We start from the raw sequence: 17612 nt of genomic DNA, 5'->3' as shown, positions 1-17612 counted from the left end.
CCTCCTTCTCCCTTTATTGTTTTTTTTGATCATCACAGATGCTCTGATATCAAACTGTGATCAGCTCAACGATTGTCTGAACCTGGAAACAAACGGATGCCTTGACTTTTTTCTCTCTGTGTTGTTCAAGTCTTTGTTTTTACAACAGGCTGTAAAAAAAAAAAAAAAAAACAGAAAAAGAAAAAAGAAGAAAAGAAAGAAAAAAGAAAATCCTTTTTTTTGTAAAGGGGACTTTTTTTTTGTCCTTTTGTCTCACTGTAACCACTGGACTACTTTACTGTGCTGATTCAACACACGAACACCAGAGGAGGGGGGGATGACATCATGTTTGTCACTTCCTCTTGTCTTGTGTCTGAACAACAGACTGCAACGCTGGAGTACCACTGCCTCCTGGTTCCCTGTCGGGGTATTTGTTTCGTTCGACGTGACTGGGACTTTTTTTTAAAAATATATATATATTAGAGGGCGTGACTTCTTTTTTTTTTTTCTTTTTTTTTTTTGTACTCACAGAATGTAGCATTAATTATGTGCATTGAATTAACACGTTGCTTTCCTGTGGCCTTCAAGGCCCAAATGTGTTTTTATCTGACTGTAAAGAAGAGTGGAAGTACATTCCTAAGCTGTCGTTGTTGTTGTTGCTACTCCAGACTCTGTACGTTCATGATTGTCTAAAATATGCAGCTTTAGTTTCATTCTACACTGGCAATTTTATTTTATTTTTTAATTTTTTTTTACTATTAATATCACAAGTTTTAACAGGAATTTTAAAAAAAAAGATCCGGTTCACACCTGGTTATCAACATGCGTGCTAAAGTGCTTTTATTCTGAAATCCTCAAAGGGTGAGATGATCCCACAGATACAGTAGAAAACCCAACAACACATTAGCGTGTAAATAAATAGAGCTCAACAAAAATAAAATTCCTTGTGGTCGTCCTCAGAGGTTGGCGCTGCCCTGTTGCCATGGTGAAATAGGTTATCTGTCTGACAGGAAATTGATTATCTGACACCAATTTTATTCGTCAACCACAGAGAGTGAAGGAACTTGTAGTTGCAGGATGTCGGCGGGGGTGAACGTCTGTGTTCAGGATTTTCAAAATAAGACGTTTAAGAAACTGGGACAGACGTTTTTTTTCTTTTAATGTTAATAAGGAATTACTCAAGACACAAATTTGCAGATCAATAAGTACAGATCGGTCAAATGATGAGAACGTTCCTGCAGCTGGACCCTCTGTGTTTTTACTTTTGGTCTGGTAAAAAAAAAAGAAGAAGAAAGATGTCATCAAACATGTGTCATCTTTTCTTCTGAGGAAATGTGTGTGAAATGAAATAATGAAATGAGATCATATTCTGGTCTGTGTGTGTATGTGTGTGTGTTGATAGCAGATGTGAACGGGGTCTTTTCAACACTTTTTTGTTTTGTTTTGTTTTTTAACATTGTGCATATCAACAAATCAGTACTAAACCGGCAGCTGTAGTGAAACTATGAACTGCCTCATTATGGGTTTAATTTTTATTATTATTTTATATTATTTTACTGCATTTCTGCAAACAAACAACAACAAAAACTCCCAAACCCAGACGTGTGATTGTAACTCGTCACTGCAGCCTCCTGCAGCAGTAGCAGCATCACCGCCTTCGCCTTGTGCCACGAGCTGAACCAAGCACAGTGACCACGCTGCCTCCTCCTCCTCCTCCTCCTCTTCCTCTCTCTCTATCTCAGCCTTACTCTCCAGATGTGGAGGAGCAGCAGCCATCGGGCCACATCTGTCCCTCAAAGTAGCTCCTCTCTTGTTTTTGTTTTATAGTTTTATTCCGCAGCTCCTCTGAAACTCACTGTAAAACCCTGAGAGTCGCCCGATGTTGAGACTTGAACCTCCCACTACGTTGAGCCACAGCACGACTGACTGTTCACCTTCCTCCTCCTCTGTGCTTTAAAAAGCCCTTTATGTCCTGAAACGAAACCAAGTACCAGGTCCGATGTGTTTGACATTTCACGAGTGATCAAAATGCAGATGTTTGGGTTTTTTTTTTTTTTTTTTAAATGCATGCTAGAGTTATTTCAGGCTCCCAAACTTTTTTATAATAACTTGTTTTCTATCATTTTTAAAGGTGCCTAAGTTATGACGATGCAATTTTCTGAATGTTTTTACTTTTGAAAAAAACAAACAAGTGGCTTGTAAAAAATTTGTAGATTTTTTTTGTCTTGTAATTTCTTCTTCCTCTTTGGTAACTGTAGCCTGTATAGTGTGTTAGGCATTTTCCCATTATTATTAAACCATTTATTCCTTATACGTCCTCTCTGTTGTCACTTCATTTTCTTTGGTGTTGTTGCTGTTATCAGGAACTTGTCTCTTCTCATGAAAAGGTGACCAGATGGGTTTTTATTGTGGTGTTTGATTGCGGCTTTTTGCTTCTGCTGCTGCAAACTTTCTGGTTCCCACTGGTCTGACTGTAGAGCAGCTGCTGCCGCTGGATCACGTCACCAGACAGAGAGACAGAGAGAGAGAGAGAAGTGAAGAGTGTTTTTCACAAGAGCTTTAGAGGAACTGGAGGTGAGGGGAGGATGGCAGCGCGGTAGGCGTGTGGTTTCACAGCTTCAAAACGGACAGAGAGCCCCGGACTTCCTGCTTTTTTGCTGATCTGAAGAGAGCTTCACTTCACTTCTCTTCACTTCACAGAGAGAAAGAGAGAGAAGCGTCCGCTGTCGACAGCCTGACGAAGGAGCAGCAGCCGTTCAGACCCTCCGTCGTCTTTTCTCCAGATGGTGCGAGCGTCGTCGCTGCTCATCGCCGCCTTTCTCATCCTCTGTCCAACCTGCGCTGGTGAGGATTTTTTACTTTTACATGTCACCTCTCTGTCGCTCTGGATGATGATGAAGAAGATAATGTTGAATAATGTTGAATGATTGTGATGATGATGATGTGTTTTGTCCCGTGTGCAGAGGCCTTAGGAGACATGGGCGTCTGTTACATCCTGGACGGGATCCTCATCCTCTACGGCATCGTTCTCACCGTCTTATACTGCAGACTGAGGGTAAGACAAACAGGAACAACACACACACACACACACTCAGAGACACAACACGTTAGAGAGTGTTGAACTGATATTTATGGTTTTACAGTGACAAAAACACAAATTTGGAGACTTTATATAAAGTTTCTCTTCACTTTTGAGTTTTTGAAAATCGTAAAAATCTTCCACCACTTAGTAAAAATCCGTGTCACCATGTTACTGTGCTGCGAACTTCCTCTATACTTCATGTTTATTGTGACAGCATTGCTCACAACTGTTTGTCAATTGTTGGTGTAAAATCTTCTATTGCATCACTGCATTGCGAATTGAACTGCATGATGATAAAATGTTAATATTCATGTGTATTTTACTTTTTTCTGACAGATACACTCCACCAAACCGCCGCCGCCTGCTCAGGTAAAATTCAACTTTCATTTTCTGCATTATTGTGAAAAACAAATAGAGAAAAAACACAAGAGGCAGGATCCAAAACATCTTTTTTTTTTTAGAGAAACATGCGCTCGAGTTCATTATTAATTCTTGGGTTTTATTTCGTCCTCGAGCGCTGTGGTTCTGCTTTTACAGCCCCAGCTGATCATTTCCTGTCAGCTCGAGCTGACCACCGACCTACATTATTTATACACTCACACTGCTCACACTCACAGTTTCCACCATGTTCACACACACACACACACGTACCCAACAAAAGTGTCAGATCCTGCTTCCTGCTAATCGTTTCACACATGACAATCGACTCTAAATTGATCCTCAAAGCTCACAGACTAGATCTATTTCAGACGTTTATTACTGAGAATCGATTTGATCATCTCTCTGGCCTGTTTCCATCCCACAGAAGCAGCCCGCTGAGGGAGGCATCTATGCGGTGAGACTTCTCATTGTAATGCTTAAAAAGACATTTAAAATGGCACATGATGGAAAGGTGACAGCTAACGGCACAGCCAATGGTAAAGGACCCTTTTTTTTTTTTTTTTTTAATAATAATAATAATAATAATAATAAAATTCACCTACCTGGCTGTCACATTTAGTCTTAGTGTAGGAACAGCTCATATGCAGCTTTTAGATGTTTTTGCATGTATTTATTTATGTTTTTTACATCAAGTATTTTCATATGAGTGTGTTTGTCGATGGTCTGCAGGGTCTCTACTCGCCAAGTAACGACACCTACGAGACCATCGGGAAAGATAAAAAGCCCATCGTCTGATGAGAGGAGAGAGGAGGCAGAGCCCAAAACATACATTCAACCTTTTACACCTTTATAATCAGTGGTGTAGTCTAATCTGTCGTAGTGAAATCTTGATGCTTTTTCACTGTTTATACCTGTATCACATAGACTATAGTACAAAATCGTTTTGTTGTAGTTGGTATAATTAAATATTAATGTTCATAGCTGTATCACATAGAGTATAGTATATGATTGTTTTGTTTTAGTGGGTATACTTAAATATTGATGCATTTTAAGTGCGTATACTTCCTATACCTGCCTATCACGTAGACTACACCACTGTTTTTACTGTATTTGAACTTGTTCAGTACAGATCTGTGCATAGTGTGCATAATATGCTACATTAACATTTTCTCCCTTATTTTTTGTTAAATAAAAAAAAAGATATTTTCTACTTTTATATTCCCTAAACCTTCAGTTGTGTGCATGCATGTAGTATTAAATCTACTAAATTAAAAAGAAAAAGAAAAAGCCACATCACTGCGTGTTTCTGTGTTGGTGTTGTTTTTACCCAAATCATTGCAAAAACAGAAGTTTCTTTTTTATCTCTTCTTTCTGTCTATGTTCCTCTTTTTTTTTTTTTAATCCTGACCGTCAGACAGCGTGAAATGTCTTCACCTCACAAACAGTCAGAGCTGCAACTTAAAGAGTGTTTCTTACCAAGAATTAATCTGTGATTTTTCAGTTTATTAAAGGTCAGAAAAAGGAGGAAAATGTGGTGTCAGAGTTTCCTAAAAGTCCGGTGACGTCTTCAGACCCCAGAACCCAAAGATGTTAAATTCACAATAAGGTGGGACATTCATTCAACTGAAAGCATTAGCAATAGTAGGCCTATTAATAATAATAGTAATAATTTACATTTGACTTTTATTATAAACAATAATATTTTAACATTTAACAATTTACTTTTATGAACTTAATTCAATTGTGCATAATTTTAGGGGAATGTCCAACACTATAACAATCATTTTGAATCTTCAAAGCAAATATAACAATCAAGAAGAGATAAGTTTTCAGTTTGAGGATCAACACAATTAATTCAGTGTCTCAAAAACTGTGTCATTCACTTCCTCCCGTGCGACAGCCTCACCTACGTATTTACATAGAAACATAACTGGTAATGTATTCAAAACACTCTGTGCTCAGTCTGCAGCCTCAAGTGTTTCTGTGCTCCACCTTTTACAAACTGTTGCAACACACTCCACCTGAAAAACAAAAGAAGAAATTGGGGTATAAACACATTTTAGGGCACAACAGTTGTTTTTTAAACACCTCATTTATGAGCCAGTGGGATTTTGTTTTATTCATATGTTCATCATCACTGATTCCCATTAGTCATCATCTTACAATTAGTCAGCTGAGATGACAGGGACCTCTTGAAAAACAAACAGGTTATTATGGAAAAACTGAGTTGACCTGAATTTCATAAGAATCCATGCTGCGTTCAAGTCCTCCTGGGAAATTAGACTTCTCCGAGTTGTTCCTGTATCATACAAGGAAATTATGCAACGGTACTACAGTACTAGATGTTATGGGGACAGTAATCCTGCACTTATGTTATATTTAGTCTAATTAGTTAGGTATTTTATCACCAAACACCTGGTTTAAACTACTTAAACAGAACTGAAAGGAGTTTGACCATTAGGGAAGGAACTGGTTTATCATTACAGGACCTCATTAAGGCATTAAAACTAAACTGCAGCAGCTAAACTTTTACACACAGTGTAGCCTACAATACTGATATAAAACCATGTAAACTGTTTCAGCTGTTTCACTCGGTGGTAACCGCAGCACTTTCAGAACATTTATAAATGTGCATGCACCATGAGGTTATCGATGTGTTTTCAAGCCGCATTTAGAGCTGTACAATTTTAGAGTCAAGATAAAAAATAAAAGAAACCTCTAGGTAGGGAGGCTACACACAGTGGTGCGAGAAAGACGTGCAGCTGCAAGGCACATTTATAGATAGATAGATAGATAGATAGATAGATAGATAGATAGATAGATAGATAGATAGATAGTAGATGTAGCCTTTATTAATCCCAAGGGAAATTCAAATTTGTTCAGCTGCTCACATAGAACCAGTCACACACAGCACGCCAATAAAAACAGATTATAAATAGCTATAAATAATAACAAGAGGTAGAACTTGTCCACTCCTCAAGGCCTACGTCGTGTTAACAGCTCGTCTGTTGAGTTTGTCGTCTCATTGTGAGTTGAGTTTGTGGCATCATTAGCTACTTTCTATTAGTTTATTTTTATTTTGTTTACCCCTGTTTGTTTTGTTTTTTTTATCTCTCAAGCCCTTAAACGGCCTATAGGAGGTCAATAAAGTTGATTTGAATTCACCCATTTATCACAGTTGTTAACATGTGTAATTAAATATCAATAAAAAATTGTTGACTCACTTTGTTTTGTCTGTTTTATTAAAAAAAAAAGAGTAGAAGCTCCAGTTGGACTGCAACTTTAGAAAACACATGGCTAAGATACAAATGCACAACAATTTCAGAAAACAATCAATTTTACTAGTCACATGAGGCATTTCAAAGACTCACAACACAAAGCAAGTGTTTTTGGGGACACAAAAAAGTGACGGACTTGGACTGAGTGCTTCTTGACTTTATGAATTATGATAATTATTGAACATAAGATGAGTTTATTTTAACATCAACATGGTTAGCTTAAAGCAGAAGTAAGCGATCCGGTCGTTTTGGCTAACTTCCTGTCAGCCGATAGAGTTAGCAGTCCCCGCCCTCGTCCCTACGTCATCACATTCACGCGCATCCCTTGGCTGCACACACAGAGAGGACCGCCCCTTTATGCCGTTCTCTCTCCTCATTGGATAAAGGTTGTAGGATACAAGTAGAGCACTGGAAAAGAGAGTAAGCGCCTCCTGATGGAGGAATATGGGTATTGCAAAAGCGCCCAAGAACTGACATCTCTGCATTGTTGGTGAATGAGCAAGTGTGGTATTTTCAATAATTTAAGGACATTTATAGATCACCCACGTTAATAGCATCATTGAGGATCCTTTACAGATAAATATTAACACATAGGCGAGTAAAAAAAAAAACACACAAAAAAATAGTCTACATTAATGTTTCAATCTACATTTTGTAATAAACAAATTATAAGTATAATTTGATATGACCAAGACACCTAAAAACAAAAACACGGCCGTTTTCATCAATTTACAAGCAAGTGGGCAACACACACACATACACTGGAGTGAATGAGTTTTCTGGGCGCTTTTGCAATACCCATATCCTGCCACTAGGGGCGCAAAACCCTTACCACGGGAGTCAATGGTGGTGTCGCTACCTTATTTTTTACAGTCTATGGTCGCTACTCTCTTTTCCAGTGCTCTAGATACAAGGAAAGTTTTCTCCTCGGCTTACAGCAGAGCAGAGTGACTGACAGACCCGTGTTTCAGACCAAACACTCTATGTAAGTGTAAGCAGACAGTGTGTTGAGCTCTCAGGGCCACCGTAGCCTACTAAAACCCCCAAATTCCCACATTTCCGACTTTTCTCCAGCATCACCTGAACGCGGCATTCAATAGTGGGCGTGGCCACGGCAGGCAGGTGTAGAGAGGTAAACCCAGGATAGTACCGAGGTGTTTTCTCTCCGAGCGCGTTGACAAGCAGGCAGGCGGACAGGTTGTCTTTTTCATCTGTAGAAACTTAGCTACATTTTTGAATCAAGTTCCTGTGTTTTTTATTTATTATTTAATCTTTTCTCACCACGGAATCGTTGCTGACTCGTATTTGTGGACTTTGAGACGTGCACTGGGAGTTTAAACACACTTTTAACCAAACGAACCTGCACTAAAAACTAAACACCGTCCAGCGGAGCGAGTCGGACGGTGTTGTTGTTTCTTCACCTGTGTGAAACCACGAGCTCAGTGAGGAGGAAACACCTGCCGCACCTGCAGAGCAGAGAGGACACCTGTGGAGTTTCCTGTCTGAGCTTGAAGACACATATCGATAATGAAAGTTTGAAGAAAGAAGGAGTGGATCCATTGCAGTTTTTTTTTTTTTTTTAATGATTTATTTTTTTATTGATTTGTTATCAGTATTTTTGGGATCAAAGATGGAGCTGTCCGGCCGAAGGTCAAAGAGTCTGGCTCTGATTTTTCTACTTGGTGAGTTTCCTGTTACATTGATTTGCATGATAGTGGCACTGCTGTAGCTATACAACCCCTGCTGTACTTTTTTTAATTGGATGTGTTAAAAAAAAAAGGAGTAAAATACAAAATTTCGAAAAGAATATATTAATTCAACAGAAAATGAGTGTAATCTTGGTAAAAGGTGAAAGTGGGATGTGTAGCTAGTTAATTCAGGTTGCTATAATAACATTATAATGTATTTTTGTGCACCTGAAGTGAGTCCACATTCACTTTCTTGTGAGAGTCTGTAGTGTTTATAACATAAGTCTACAGGCCTGACATTGTTCTCCTACAGAAATGAGTCACACACACACACACACACACGCACACACACACACGCACGCACACACACACACACACACACACACACACACACACACACACACACACACACAACTGTCTGAGTTGGTCTCCATCCATTAGCTATATGGACAGAACAGAAGCATGTGGACAGACCAGATCGTGATGACTCACTCTACATTTCCACTTCCTTCCTGTGCGTGAATTAACCCCGTTGATGATCATTAATCAACTGGAGAATGTATTTTATAATTATATGATATGTCATCAAAGCATTATAGGATACACAGCTGGTTTTCATGGTTTCACTCGGGGCCTAGTGAGGTGAAATGTTGATGACACAGCTCACTAAGTTACTTTTAAATCATTGTTTCTAATCCTGTGGGTCGTGTCACCACCAAGGAATCACTGAGTCGAGATTTTATTTAGATTTTTTATCAAAGTTTTGCTTATTTTTGATGAGCTTCTTTGATAGTTGATAGTTTTTTGTTGTTACCTCTCTGCCAGCCAGGCCACAAAATCCTTGGCCACATGCCAACGGGACTTCATGCCAAAAAAAAAAAGGGTTGGGAGGGACTCAGCCTGTGTTTTAGAGATTAATGTGCTTCCAACTTTTCTTGTTTCAACGGCTGTTCTTGTTTCAACCCCTGAAATGTTTCCTCCCTCCAAATCACAACACACTGAGGATGAGCTGCTGGACAACAAAAAGAACAACAGCTGGTTTCAGAGTTGGATCTGGTGCCAACGTCTTACAGTAAATCCCCAAAGAGGCCGTGATGGAGGGATATGATGATGATGATGATGATGATGATGATGATGATATTACAGTAGCTTCTGGGTGCAGTGTTGAGGCGATTTGCCTGTCGGTGCAAGAAGCAGAAGCAGCGCGACAGAATGCAGCTCCGTCACATTCTTACTGTTAGTAAACATGAATCAGAACTTATTGCCCAACCCTTCGTCGTCTTCGTCGTCTTCCTGTTGGACGTGAGTGACTATTAACTCTGTCCAACCTGGTGGAGATTTACTCTTAATGCTGTTCCTGCTGCTGCTGCTATTAAAAAACAACCAAACAAATAACTACCCCCCCCCAAAAGAACTAATTCATTTGACTATATGATTGTTACCTGCAGCTACAGGTGTGTGTGTGTGTGTGATGCATTTACTGACATCCTGAGAGAACAGGAAAAGCCTGACTGGCAGCCTTGTGACGTCCAGGTGAACTCGTGTTTGTCTAACTGTGCGGTTCAGCTTTTCTTTCAAGTCGACGTTTATCTCTCTTCACTCGTGCTCTCACCTGCCTTCGTTGCTCTTTACCTGCGTCTGTGATCAGCTTCACTCTGTCTCTACCTCCTCCTCTTCTTCTTCCTCTTCTTCCTCCCCAATAATCAAACTGATCATGATTTAACTTCCAGAGATGGACAGAGTACTCGACCCCAGTGCTTGAGTAAGAGTACAAAATACTACTGGTCAAAATTTACTCTGTTACAAGTAAAAGTAGCTCAGTCAAGTAAAAAGTAAAAAAAAAAAGTACTTGCTTTCAGTAGCCTATCCAAAAGTAAAATTCTTTTAAATTTACTTTAAGTAAAAATAAGAGTAAATTTCTTATTTTTCACATCAATGAATTACTATATTTTTTTCTAGATTAATTTAAAGCAGAAGTAAGCGATCCGGTCGTTTTGGCTAATGCTGCGTTCCAGGCAGGCTTTTGAAACCGTAAGTTAAATTACAGCTTCAAGTCACGACTTACGACTTTGTAGCGTTCCAGGCAACCCACTCGTGTTTTTCCGACATGTTTTACCTGTGAAAGTCACTATAACGGCCACTCGTAACTTCCGACCTGTGAAGTCGTACCAGATCGAACTGGTACGACTTCACAGGTCGGAAAAACACGAGTTACGGGTTGCCTTGAACGCACCATAACGTCTTGTCAGCCGATGGAGTTAGCAGCCCCCGCCCTCGTCATGGATCTATTGGTCCTCGTCCCTACGTCGCCACATCCACGGCATCCCTTGGCTGCACACACAGCCCTTCATGCCGTTCTCTCTCCTCATTGGATAAAACTTGTAGGATACAAGGAAAGTTTTCTCCTCGGCTCAGAGCAGAGTGACTGTTTCGGTCCAAACACTCTATGTAAGTGATTGCTGTCGGAAGATAGAACTATTTAAGACTTATATTAACACAAAAATATCGCTTACTTCTGCTTTAAAGGGATAGTTCAACATTTTTGAAAATTGGCCCATCGCCATGATCCCCCTAGTAATAGCAGTAGGTTCGTTACCTTTAATTGTTGGTCCAAGCTGCTTTTAGATCGGGGGAGAAGAATACCGAGCGGCGCAGCTACACTACGGAGGCTAATGGAATTTCTTGGTTTTGCTCATCAAACTCAGCAAATACACAACCAAAAAACTCAAAAACGCTGTGGTGGACAAGTTGTGACCTGCACATTTACCACGCTATGAGATAATAGCGGAAAGTTAAGAGAAGTGAAGCAAATACTCGGAACTACTTTCTTCAGTGAACCACTGGTCGGAAGGACACAGTGTGCGCACCTCAGCCAGTGCCGTAGTATACGGACGTATCTGCAGTAAACAGGCGCTTTTGAAATCACTCCGCCTAGCAGCTGTCTAGTGTAAAGTCCGACTTTGCCTCTAAAACAACTCCATCTTGCAACTTTCCGCTATTATCTCATAGCGTGGTAAATGTGCAGGTCACAACTTGTCCACCACAGCGTTTTTGAGTTTTTTGGTTGTGTATTTGCTGAGTTTGATGAGCAAAACCAAGAAATTCCATTAGCCTCCGTAGTGTAGCTGCGCCGCTCGGTATTCTTCTCCCCCGATCTAAAAGCAGCTTGGACCAACAATTAAAGGTAACGAACCTACTGCTATTACTAGGGGGATCATGGCGATGGGCCAATTTTCAAAAATGTTGAACTATCCCTTTAAGGAGCTTTTAACTCTTGTTTCTGAGAATGAACTCTTTGAAACCAGCTGCACTGATGTGCTGCTTTTAGGGGTTAGGGTTTCCTTCTCTGACAAACACAGCTTGTGTCCAATAGGATTTTAGAAAAAGACCTGAAAGTAACGAGTACTTTTCAGCCTTCCTAGAAATTAACTCGAGTAAAAGTAAAAATATTTGTCTTGGAAATGTATTCAAGTAAGAGTAATAAGTACCAAAGAAATCTAATACTCAAGTAAAGTACAAATCCTCTGGATATGTACTTAAGAACAGTACTCAAGTAAATTTACTTTGTTACTGTCCACCACTGGTAACTTCCCGAAGAAGAAGAAGAAGAAGTTTATTTGCCATTTGTGCACAAACCAAACCGTCCAGACACATAGAAGTTATTGTGCAGGGCTCTTTTGGAGTCTAGTAATACGTTTAAAGACACATAAAGTCACATAGTCAGTAATAAAAAGTGCTTAAAACACTATCCAAGAAAAGAAAAGTATATAATGAAATAGAAGTAAGTAAAAAGATAATTAAAAAGTTATATATTATGAGTACTAACACAACACAAGTGTGAAAAGTTGAGTGAACAAGGACCTAAACCTGAAAACATATGAAAAGGAGAAAGATATGGGCGGTTATTGCACGTGTCGGAGAGTATATCATCTGAAAATGAAAAATATATATATCTGTGTCGCCCTACATGTAAACTTCACACGACCTGTTTCCTGTCACACCTCCAGTCGATGCGTCCTGGCACCGACTGAGTGGGGTTTTCTCTTTTTTTCTGTGGGAACCTGCGTCTCCTATCGGCTCCTTTGTAATCATTAATACAACTCATGAATCAGTAACCACAAGGGAAAAGAAAAAAAAAAAAAGTGTTCACCCCCAGAAACCAAAGGGCAAATGTTTGGTTTGTGTTGTGTAGTCGATGCGTTGCGCTCTCACACACCGCCTTTTCACTTCTTGCATATCTGTTCGTGTCCCACGGTTGGATGTCGACTCACAGCCAGGTGTGATAAAGGTACAGTCAGCCTTTAGTCATTAGTCGGCACTGATGTGTTGTTGGAAAAGCTATGATGGCGAAACACCTCGTTGGTGTGAGTCTGCCAAACCGGTCGATGGAAAAACACAGTAGAAAGTTGTTGTGTTGTGTGAAATGTCGTCACGTTTTCCAAAGTTTTTCTTTCTCAAAATAAGACAAATATTGAATAAAAAGTTGTGTTTTTTCTACACTCAGAGTTCATTGAAGCCACGACGTTCGTTTGGGTCGGTGAGTTCACAATATGAAACAATAACATGTTGACATCCGTGCCAACGAGGTGCAAGAGCAAATCACAACACAAAACAAACATGGAGACGCCGAGGAGAGTGGGTTTGCTTTGGTTTTTATTCTGCTGTAAAAAGAAAAAGAGAGAAAAAGACCCACACACATACACACACACACACACACACACACACGTGTCACATTTGTCACATCAACGAGGCCATAAAAAAAACAAACAGAGATAAGAATCAGTCTGACATGAAGTGTAGACACACAAAATACAAAAAGAAACATTGAATAAAAAGTGACAGATTATAAAACAGTGAGGTAAAACACAATAGAATAAAAACATTAGTGATTTAGATTAGATTTTAGATTAGAAACCTATTGATCCTGATAGGGAAACTGGTTTTCCAGGACCGACTGTACATACCAGACACACAGCCACTGAAACATGATTCAAAGCCATTAAAACCAGATTAAAACATCAAAGAGCAATAAAAATACACTTCAAATCAAGAGAAGAGATGTATGTAAATGAATAAATAGATAAAATCCCAGCAAAACTGAACAGGCAGTGCACCAGACTGCATCTTAAATGTTCATAGACAATCAGTATATTATTAGTAACAGAGGCAAAAGCATCTGTTAGTTTGTTCAGATCAATCAATCGTCTCTATCACCGATCGATGCAGCTGATTGGATGAATGTGCGTGTGGACAACCAGAGGGAACCAACACAGGAACAGGGAGAACAAACTGCAAACTGCACAAACCCAGAACATCCTCTCTGTGAGGTGACATTACTAACCACTGTAGCACCGTGTCACCGCTCAGATCTATTAGATATAGTAGTTAAAACTTAAAAAAAATGATGTGAAAATACAAAAAAAACAAAAGTCAAATGGGGAAAAGGAGGAAAAGATACGACAATGACCAATAATCAACACTATAATCTATAAATCTCCTGGACAAATATCAAACATAAACTCATGAGGACTGAATCATCCTCTTCAGGGTCACCGCTCAGATCTAGTCTTGCTGTTGAATGACTGCTTGTTTATTGTGCAGCTGAGAAACTGAATTTCCTTCGGGATAAATAAAGTATCTATCTATCTATCTATCTATCTATCTATCTATCTATCTATCTATCTATCTATCTATCTATCTATCTATCTATCTATCTATCTATCTATCTATCTATCTATCTATCTATCTATCTATCTATCTATCTATCTATCTATCTATCTATCTATTAGATTTAACAATTAAAACTGAAAAAAAGTGATACACTTTGATGGAAAATACTTAAAAAAAACAAAAGTCAAATGGGGAAAAGGTGGCGCAGATACGACAATAACCAATAATCAAAACTATAATCTATAAACCTCCTGGACAAATATCAAACATTCAGGGTCACTGGGAGGCCGGGGCCGAACCCAGCGGGTCACACCCTGGACGTCGGGCCGTCGGTCTATCCCAGCGTTGACACACAGACACACAAACAACCTCACATGCACACACGCACAGTCTCCAACCTGCATGACAGTGTGTGTGTGTGTGTGTGTGTGTGTTATGGGAGGAAACTGATGCGGGCAGCAGCAGCAGCATCACACTACAGCTCTGCTATTATTAGCCCGTGTTGCTGCAGCTCTTTTCTCTTCATACACATCAACATATTTGCTTTTTTAACCGAGAGAATTAAGTCACTTAAAAGCTCCATTGTCGAGGGTTTTAAGCTGTGTGTGTGTCTCTGTGTGTGTCGTCTGCTCAGTCGGTGCGACGGCGATGATGATGATGATGAGTTCGAGACCCGCCCACTGCCGTGTGTGTTGTCTTTGTGTCTGTGTCGTGTCAACAGACGAGCAGGTTTGGCGAAGTGGTGACAGCTACGACTGTGAGCTTGACTGTGTTTTGTCTGTCCGAGTGTAAACCTCATGAGGGGTAAACAAAGTGTTTTATGGCCCTGCTGCGTTGTGCAGGTCGAGCACTGAGTGTTTTAGAATTGACATTGCTACTGAAGGGAGGTTTACTTTGCCTAAAGCGAACACTAATGTGATCCTAGAGTGGAATTCGTTCCCACTTTTGTGTTAATAGATTCTAAAGACAGGTATGCAGGGTTCTTACGGATCCTTAAAAAGTCTTAAAAGGCATTGAATTCATTAATCTAAAAACAAGGCCTTAATTTGCATTAAAATGTCTTAAAGCAGAAGTAAGTGATATATTTGTGTTAATATAAGTCTTAAATAGTTATATCTTCCGACAGCAATCACTTACATAGAGTGTTTGGACCGAAACACGGGTCTGTCAGTCACTCTGCTCTGCTCTGAGCCGAGGAGAAAACTTTTATCGTATCCTACAGTTTTTATCCTATGAGGAGAGAGAACGGCATGCAGGGCTGTGTGTGCAGCCAAGGGACGCCGTGAATGTGGTGACGTAGGGACGAGGACTGTTATGGTGCGTTCAAGGAAACTCGTAACTCGTATTTTTCCGACCTGTGAAGTCGTACCAGTTCAATCTGGTACGAGTTCACGGGTCGGAAGTTACGAGTGGCAGTTATAGTGACTTTCACCGGTAAAACAGGTCGGAAAAACACGAGTGGGTTGCCTGGAACGCTACAAAGTCGTAAGTTGTGACTTGAAGCTGTAATTTACGGTTTCAAAAGCCTGCCTGGAACGCAGCATTAGCGAAAACGACCGGATCACTTACTTCTGCTTTAAATCAATTTTTCAAAAGTCTTAAAAATGTTAACACATGATAAGTGGTATTTAATGGTTGTAATTAGTCTCAAATCTCAAAATAATTGGTAACATTTCGACATAGAGAAGTTAGTGGCGGCCGTCAACGCTAAATTTCTCACCGCCACCAGCTCCCGAGTCAGTGTTTTTTTTTTTTTTTCGGACTTTTTATGCATTTATTTTGAAAGGACAGCTGGAAAGAGACACAATCCAATGTTCATGTAGCAGTCACTTTACCTTGGACCACATAGGAAAGTGGGTAAAATTGTCCCTATAACCCTATGTAATTGATGTGGTGTTTTTTTTCTTCTTTTTTCTGCATTTGTGTTTAATGTGAAGTCGGTCTTAAATTTCATTTCAAGTGGCTTTAAAAAAGTCTTTAAAAGTCTTAAATTTAACTTGGCTTAAGCTGTAGGAACCCTGGGTATAAATTCTTGCTCAAACAGTTTCTTCTAATGTTGCAGCTGCAGTAGTAGTAGTTTTCCCCTTGCATGTATATATTTACTGATTCTTAATTGTATTGTACAAGTGGTGTATTATGTCTTAGCTGTTTTTGTTTTGTTTTTTCCTTGATGGACTTGGAAGAATATAATAGACAACTTTGACGTTATGTTTGGACTCCAGGAAGAATAGCTATGCTAATGTGCTGGTGCTAATGGAGATCCAATAAATGAAATGAAATGAATGGATAAAATGAGAACATATCCATATCTGTAATACCCCAGATGGAAGCTGCATCGCTTTTTTTTTTTTTTTTTCAGAAATATTGCGTTTTTTCCAGAAATTTCTTGAAATGTTTCCCAAAATTCATGCCATTGGCAGTAATTTGAATGTACATTGACTAAAAAAAGTAACGTTATTCCGTCTCAGAACAAATGTTTATGTATTTGTGGTGTTTGTTTCAAAATTTTGTCCAATGGGGGGGTCCGTGGTCTAATTTGTGTCAGTTTAGGAGTCCTATTTTTTTTTTTAGTTCAGTTTATTTGAAAAGGGACAATGTACATTAATATAACATTGTAAAAAACAAACAAATGTAAATGCACCCGAGTGCTATCTTAAAAAGCTAGTTTTCATCGTTAGTCCCTCTGCCTGATTGTAAAGGGCAACCTTTAAAAAGTGCAACAATGAAATAAAATACCACATGGAAAAGGACACATTCTATACACATTAATAAATAAATATACATTTGGAAGACAATAACACACATTCGCGATGACACGTAGCGACAAACTCAAAGTTTACATGGCTTAGTCAGTGCTCACATCTTTGGGGTTTTTCAACAAGCCAGTTCTTTGCTTTTGCTTGGAATGATGTGATAAAGTTTGAGAACTACTGCTCTGTTGTTACTAAGACTTAATAAATTAGTTGAAGTCTCTAAAACGGTTCAAAACGAAACATATTCAATGAAAAAAGCAGCAAATATCCAAAGTTAAAAAAGCAAAAAAGAAAAAAGCAAAAAAGAAAAGAAAAGATTATGATATGATCTGTATACTACCTACTGCTGTAACATGTTATGTCAAAATGTCATAAGTAAAAGAATGTTATATCAAAATGTAAAAAAAAAAAAAGCAAAAAGAAAAGAAAAGATTATGATAAAGATTTTTATTCTGTGGGTAATGGGGGCGGGACTAGATAAGCTTTTGCTTCTCCCGCTTTCCCTTTCAGCCATGTGCATTGTATTATTGAACTAAGATGAAGTGTGATGATGATGATTTAAATTGACATGCCCGAAATAAACAAATTGATTGATTGATTGATTGATTGATTGATTGATTGATTGATTGATTGATTGATTGATTGATTGATTGATTGATTGATTGATTGATTGATTGATTGAAAGACATCACTGTCACTTTTGCACTTTAATGGACCGTACATACAATCTCTGTGTATATACAGTAACATATTTTGGCAGCTTTATCTGTGTTTTATTCTT

The 17612-nt window shown here is 39.0% G+C and overlaps 2 protein-coding genes across 3 annotated transcripts in view; both read left to right on the top strand.

Annotated features, from left to right (window-relative positions):
* Positions 1-2578: 2578 nt before the first annotated feature.
* fcer1gl (Fc receptor, IgE, high affinity I, gamma polypeptide like) lies at positions 2579-4723 on the top strand. 2 transcript variants are annotated; one of them, XM_083991577.1, is made up of 5 exons: positions 2579-2823; positions 2943-3034; positions 3398-3430; positions 3867-3896; positions 4172-4723. In XM_083991577.1, the coding sequence occupies exons 1-5, from the start codon at positions 2763-2765 to the stop codon at positions 4235-4237; spliced, it is 282 nt and encodes a 93-aa protein (XP_083847703.1). In that variant the 5' UTR covers positions 2579-2762; the 3' UTR covers positions 4238-4723. The 2 variants fall into 2 exon arrangements, with proteins under 2 accessions (XP_083847703.1, XP_083847702.1); XM_083991576.1 differs by having other exon boundaries at positions 3867-3978.
* Positions 4724-7905: 3182 nt separating this feature from the next.
* The window catches only part of nectin4b (nectin cell adhesion molecule 4b), a 28869-nt gene continuing 19162 nt past the window's right edge, over positions 7906-17612 (top strand). Inside the window, exon 1 of the mRNA XM_083992129.1 lies at positions 7906-8402. Coding sequence (XP_083848255.1) covers positions 8303-8402 — 100 coding nt within the window. The 5' untranslated portion in view covers positions 7906-8302. The remainder of the gene's footprint in view (positions 8403-17612) is intronic.

The sequence above is a fragment of the Trachurus trachurus genome (genome assembly GCF_905171665.1).
Source record: "Trachurus trachurus genome assembly, chromosome: 17".
Classification (NCBI taxonomy): domain Eukaryota; kingdom Metazoa; phylum Chordata; class Actinopteri; order Carangiformes; family Carangidae; genus Trachurus; species Trachurus trachurus.
The sequence above is the reverse complement of the archived record's forward strand: the minus strand, read 5'-3'. Positions and strand labels throughout refer to the sequence as shown.